Here is a 6,813-nt window from a genome sequence, read left to right on the forward strand (position 1 = left end):
GACCGTCTTTATTTATTATTTGCCCTAAATATTTGATTTCGTCTAAACAAAATTTGCATTTGTTTCCTTTCACCTTGAATCCGTATTCGTTTATTCTTGTGAATACTTCTTTTAGATGCTCTTAGTGTTCACTTATGGACGCGCTCCTGAAATTGTCCACCGTGAGTTCCGATAATTTGAAGTTGTCGCAGTTTTTGTTTACTACTGACGCATATGTCAGGTAGTTCTGCTTATCAGTGTTCTTAAGATTCATACCTGACCATCTCTTGTGGAAAAGAAACGTGTTCGGTCCGAATAACTCCTTAAGAAGCTTTACGGTCGCAGCGAAATCTAACTGATTCGTTCTCCTTGGCAATATGAAATCAACAAATTTGCAATGTTCACTGGTACCAAGCTTTCGAAGTAATAAACTTACTTTCTTTTCATTTGGCCAGTTTTCGCAGTCTGTTTCGAAAATATCTTCATACCTCTTGAAATATGCCTCAAAAGTTTTATCCTCTTCTGGTAGGTATGCGAACATATCTATGCTGTTAATAATTGTTGCGTTGGAGAAGGTTGTTGTGAGACTAACCGTAGCCCTCGGCGCAAGAGGGTCCGTGTGTGCCTGGCGTGTGGGGTGGTGGCTGATCCTGTGGTCGGGGCAGCGGAAGAAAGAGTTTCAAGATGGCGCCTGCCTGCTTTTATTAGAGACGGAATCTCGCAGGATCGCGCGAGATCTCGCGGGGATGCAAATTAGCTAGGCCATCTTGAGTAATAAAAATCGGTCCATTGGAGGTGCGAGTGAGTCGGGTTCTGACGTTCGTGGCGATCAGTACAGTGACCGTTGGGTTCCGTGTCTATTCGTGCAGTCAGCTGAGCTTTGTAAGTTGCCTTCGCGCCGTGGCTGTGATTGTTTGTTGGTTTGCTGTGTGTTGCTGTGGTTCTTCAGTGAAACGCTTCGTCGCCCACGACGAGTCTCACCGTCTCCTACACAAGATACTCTTACAAGCTATTTCGGCCTCCCCACTCCGAACTTGGTTTTCTTTTCTTCAATGGCGGATAGGTTCGATCTAAAATTGATACCGGAATTCGACGGATCCGACCCGGTACTCAGCTGGGTTGAGAAGGTCGAGTTACATTGTCAGTTGTCCGGCGTGAAAAATGTCGAGCGCGTGATTCCTCTGCGGCTGACCGGCGGGGCCTTCGCTGTATATCAGCAACTCAGCGCTGAGGAGAAGTGTGACTACTCGAGTATCAAGGCGGCGTTGTACAGGGCTTTCGCCACTGACCCCGCCACTGCATGGGAGCAGTTTGAGACGAGGTCTATACGCTTGGGCGAAACTGTGGACGTGTATCTCGCCGAACTTAAGAAGCTGACGGTGTTGTTCGGCGGTCTTCCCGAGAGGGCCCTAGCCTACAAATTCCTGTCAGGACTCCCCGCTGGAGCAAAGCAGCTCCTGCGAGCAACCTCTACCATGTCCTCACTACCGCTGAGTGACCTAGTGGACAGAGCCAGGACAATAATGAAGGACGACTCGACGGTGCAGGAAACGGTAGTCGCTGTCGCACAGGCCCCACCAAGTGGCGAAGGACCGTCTCAGGGACCCAGCCCGCAAGGTGATGTCATCTGCTACAGATGCAACGGGCGGGGCCACATGGCAAGAAATTGTAGAAGGCGATCGACGGCTGTTCGCTGCTACCGCTGTAACAAGACTGGGCACATGGCCCGAGACTGTGCGGGAAACGGGGACGGGGACAAGGTGCCAGTGCCGACCTCTTCCCCGAACAGAAAATAAACAAGGCGCTCCCTGTCATTCAGGTCCGAGTTAATGACACGTTATGTTCAGCCCTCCTTGATTCCGGTTGCTCCCGCACCATAGTGTGTGCGGACTTCTGTCGGGCGTGGAAAAAGAAGAACGTCAGGATAACTACCATCACTGGAAAAATACGAATGTGTTGCGGCGTGGGTGTGGTACACATTCGCACAAGAACTGGGAACTCAGCCAACGTCGAAGCGCTGGTGACACGCGAAAAACCGCTGAGTTTCGACCTGTTGCTAGGCTACGATGCCATCAAAGCCCTGGGCGGCGTGCGCATAACGCGCGCTGGCGTTGTAGAGTTTCAGGATAGGCCCCCGGTGTGCGCAGCACTAAGAGTCGACCAGCCGGACTTCAGTGCGGAATTCGACGACCAACAGAAGGCGTGGACCGCCACTTGGAGGTGGTCAGAAGACAAGGAACCGGCCAAACTACAAAACAAAGTGGCAGAGTACCGTATGCCCGACCAGATAAGGCCTGCATACGAAAGCGAGCTCCGTGAATGGATTAAGAACGGTTGGCTGATTCCATACCCCTACGACAAACTTGGACCCCCCAAGGGCCTGATACCGCTGATGGCAGTTGCCCAACCTAACAAGTTAAAGGTGAGGCCGGTAATGGACTACCGTGAGTTGAATGCGCACGTTGATGCGTTCACAGCGGACGCCGACGTCTGTGCCAGCAAGCTTCGAGAGTGGCGCCGGCAAGGGTCCAATGTGTCCCTACTGGACTTGAGAAAAGCATATTTGCAGGTCCGGATCGGCGAGGCGATGTGGCCTTTCCAGACAGTGATGTTTTCCGGGAAGAGATACTGTCTTACGCGACTCGGATTTGGGCTAAACGTAGCACCCCAGATAATGAAGGCTATCGTCAATGCCGTGTTGTCACAAGAAGAATGGATCAGAAAGGGAACATCGGCGTATATTGACGATATATACGTGAACGAAGATATCGTGTCCTCTTCGCGCGTAAGATCCAAACTTGCCGAGTTTGGTCTAAACTGCAAGGACTCTGAGCGGCTTGAGGATGGTGCCCGCGTATTGGGCTTGAGCGTTCAAGAGGAGCGAGGGATCCTGAGGTGGAGGCGTGGAACCGCAGTTCCCGACGTACCCGACGTTTACACAAGACGTGCCGTGTTCTCCCTGTGCGGGAAACTTGTGGGGCACCTTCCAGTATGCGGATGGGTTCGTGCAGCGACAGGCGTCATAAAAAGGAGGGCAAATGCGGTCAGCAAAGGCTGGGACGATGAGATAACCGACGAACTATTGGTTCGAATGTTAAAGGAGACCGTCGCTAGTGTGAAAAAGAATGACCCCGCCACAGGGGACTGGTGCGTGCAGGGAGACAAACTGAGCGTGTGGGTGGACGCAAGTTCTCTAGCGATCGGTGTAGTTTTGGAGAAAGATGGGGCCGTAGTTGAGGATGCCTGCTGGCTGCGACCGGCGAATGATGCTGCCCATATCAACCTGGCAGAACTCGACGCTGTAATAAAGGGCATTAACCTGGCACTTCAATGGGAAGTGAAGAAACTGCGTGTGCACACCGACTCACTTTGCGTGCACCACTGGGTGTCGGACACACTCACGAGCAAGGCCAGGGCACGCACCAAGGCAGCCAGCGAAATGCTGATAAGACGGAGGCTCGAGACTGTGAAAAAACTGGTGACGGAGTACAACCTGTCCGTAGACGTAGTGCTCGTCGCCTCGGACTACAACCTCGCCGACAAGCTCACTCGGGTACCACGGAGATGGTATGAGGCTATGAAGAAAGAAGCTAAGCCATTGCCTCTGTGTGCTGCCTCCGTCGAGGAGGACGAAATCAGGAAGATACATCACGACAGTGGGCACCCCGGAGTGCAACGGACCTACTACTTTGTGAAGTTGGCTAGACCATCAATACCAAAAAGCGCAGTAAGAGCAGTGGTCAGGGAGTGCCAAACGTGCCAGTCCATCGACCCCGCCCCAGCCAGATGGCGGAAAGGACAGCTGGGAATGGACGCGACTTGGAGTCGGTTGGGTATGGATATAACCCACTACGGCAGCCAACACTTCCTCACGCTGATAGACTGCGGGCCAACGAGGTTCGCGATTTGGCGCCAATTGGCAAGGCAGGATTCCACCAGTGTCATCCACGAATTGGAATCCATATTCTACGAAAGGGGGCCGCCTGAGGAGATCCTCACAGATAACGACACGGCGTTCTGCAGCAGGGAATTTAGGCATTTTATGGACAACTGGGGGATCCGCCTTCGACACCGATGCGCGTATGTGCCGAGCGGCAATGGCATAGCGGAGCGATGCCACCGAACCGTGAAGAGGATCGCGGCCAGGAAGAAGTGTACGATCGCGGAGGCGGTTTACAGATACAACACAACGCCTAAGGACACCGTGACTGGCGGCAGTGCGCCTGCTGATGCGATTCATCACTACCACGTGCGCGTCAAGGACGTTGAAGTGTGTCTACCCGACCAACGAGAACCCCAGGGGACGTACCAAGTGGGAGACACCGTCTGGGTGAAGCCACCCGGCGGCCGGTGCACCAGCAGCTTTTGGAGGGGGCGGGTCACCGGCGTCATCAGTGAACAGGCCATACTAGTCGATGGTACTCCGCGCCACGTAAGGGATGTCCGGCCCGCTCTAAGCGCTGACCAATCGGCAAGCAGTGGAAGTAGCGAGTCATCCGACGATGAGCGATGGATCCAACCCGTGCCCCACGAACCTGGTGACTCAACTGCGAGCAGTGGAAGGAGCGAGTCATCCGACGATGAGCGATGGATCCAACCTGTGCCCCATGGACCTGATGACTCAACTGCGAGCTCTAATGCTGATGCTTCCGATGCCACTTCTGAGAGCTCCGATGAGGAAGTCCCGGCAATACCCCTCCGCAGGAGTGCTCGAATCAAACGGCCACGTCCGCCGTGTCACGTATGTGATCTGGAGACCAGGGGGGAGTGTGAGACTAACCGTAGCCCTCGGCGCAAGAGGGTCCGTGTGTGCCTGGCGTGTGGGGTGGTGGCTGATCCTGTGGTCGGGGCAGCGGAAGAAAGAGTTTCAAGATGGCGCCTGCCTGCTTTTATTAGAGACGGAATCTCGCAGGATCGCGCGAGATCTCGCGGGGATGCAAATTAGCTAGGCCATCTTGAGTAATAAAAATCGGTCCATTGGAGGTGCGAGTGAGTCGGGTTCTGACGTTCGTGGCGATCAGTACAGTGACCGTTGGGTTCCGTGTCTATTCGTGCAGTCAGCTGAGCTTTGTAAGTTGCCTTCGCGCCGTGGCTGTGATTGTTTGTTGGTTTGCTGTGTGTTGCTGTGGTTCTTCAGTGAAACGCTTCGTCGCCCACGACGAGTCTCACCGTCTCCTACACAAGATACTCTTACAGTTGTATTACTTTCTTGTATGGAATTAGCTGTTAATCTTTCTAGCAGTTCTTTCTGTTCAAGTTGCATCTGCGCGAACCTTTCTTCCTGCCTTTCTAGGCATTTTATGAGTCGTTCATTTTGTCTTCCGTCTCTTTCTGCGTGTAGATATTGCTGTTCTTTTTGTAGGATCTGCTGATTCTGCATGAACTGTGTCATTATTTTAGCAAATTCCTCCATCTTGTTTTTGTTTTTTTTTCCCCCAAAGATTAGAAAAATCAGTCTATTTTACTAATTCAGTTTTTACAATAATTACGAACAACCGTTTTTAGGTTCGCTTCTTTTTTTGTGTGTCAACCGAATTCTATCGATATATTATTTTTTGCGTTGAACCTTTCTTTTTTTTATTTTATTTTATTCTCCTAATCCGTTAAGTTTTGATTACGTACAAGAATTCTTTTTAAAAAGATCCTGTCTTGGTACAGCTGAAAAAAATATCATTTTTCTCTTTTAAGACAATTTGCATAAATTAGTTAACGGTGTACTAGCGAAAACACCTTTTTTTCTTTGACTTTCGTAGTCACTTTGAAATCGTTATTGGTGTTTTGCTTTCAAGTATCCAGTGTTCGGATATCTCGTTCGACAATTTTGTAGTCACTTTCGTTTGTTTTTCTTTTGTTTTGTTTGGGGGGGGTCGACAGTGATAACTTTCCGCGTAAATTATTTTTAGAATACTATTGCTGTGTATAACAGTGAATTCTAGAGTAAATCTTTTTCAAAATCCTCGATGTTACTGTTGTGTTCAATAGTACATTTTTTTTTCTTCGAGTACGTTTTTTTGTTTTTCAATCTTTCTCGAGTAAGTATTCTAGGGTTATAATCAGGATTTGGTTCTGGGGTTCGGGAAGGAGTGAGTCACTCTCAACAACGGCACGTTTCTGCCCTCTTCTTTTCCAATCGACCACACCTGGCCTCTCGCCACCAATGTCACACCGTACAATCCGAACGTCAGCAATTCAAAATTCTTTTCAAGAGAAGATGTTCACGACTCTTTTCTCACTGCTGCCCCAGGGAATTTTTCCCTGCTTTAATATCCTCCTATCTAGAAAAAAAGGAAGAGACAGGACAAAAAATAGCTTCCCCCATCATGCTCTGTCTTCCCAAGATGCCCTTCGCGTATACAAATGCGCTGGCCATCCCTTCCTTCTTCTTTCCCAAAGAGCGATGCAGATACGCCCGGTACGTTTCTTTTTTTCTTCTTCTTTTCTAACCATATACCCCACAAGTATTTTTCGTACATCACTGTTGAGTTTAGTAGTGGATTTTCCCGCGTAAATCTTTTTTTCGAATTCTCGACGCCACTGTTGTGTTTAATAGTGGATTTTATCCTGCGTAAGTCTTTTTTCGAATTCTTGACGCCACTATTGTGTTTTATAGTGGATTTTATCTCGCGTAGGTCTTTTTTCGAATTCCCGTCGCCACTGTTGTGTCTGAACAAATAATTAACAAGGACACGGAAAGTAAAGGTATAATAATAATATATTAGGCAGAAAAGTTATATAGATATTTACATGTCTTCAGATATACTTGAGTTGGGGATATTCCGGCAGGTGGCATGTTGCATGTCTTACTGGAGGCAGCATAGGCGTCTTGCCTATTTG

General features: G+C 49.7%; 1 protein-coding gene across 1 annotated transcript; it reads left to right on the plus strand.

Moving 5' to 3' along the window:
* The first annotated feature begins 887 nt into the window (after positions 1-887).
* LOC145245691 (uncharacterized) lies at positions 888-5,181 on the plus strand. Its single transcript, XM_080107239.1, has 2 exons — positions 888-4,968; positions 5,006-5,181. The coding sequence occupies exon 1, from the start codon at positions 1,931-1,933 to the stop codon at positions 4,922-4,924; it is 2,994 nt and encodes a 997-aa protein (XP_079963365.1). The 5' UTR covers positions 888-1,930; the 3' UTR covers positions 4,925-4,968; positions 5,006-5,181.
* Positions 5,182-6,813: the final 1,632 nt, after the last annotated feature.

The sequence above is a fragment of the Euprymna scolopes genome, chromosome 23 (assembly GCF_053919585.1).
Source record: "Euprymna scolopes isolate OS-2025 chromosome 23, ASM5391958v1, whole genome shotgun sequence".
Lineage (NCBI taxonomy): Eukaryota > Metazoa > Mollusca > Cephalopoda > Sepiida > Sepiolidae > Euprymna > Euprymna scolopes.

Bases quoted from the DNA above. Each gene is read 5' to 3' on its own strand.
- LOC145245691 (XM_080107239.1), top strand. From the start codon at position 1,931: ATGTGTTGCGGCGTGGGTGTGGTACACATTCGCACAAGAACTGGGAAC.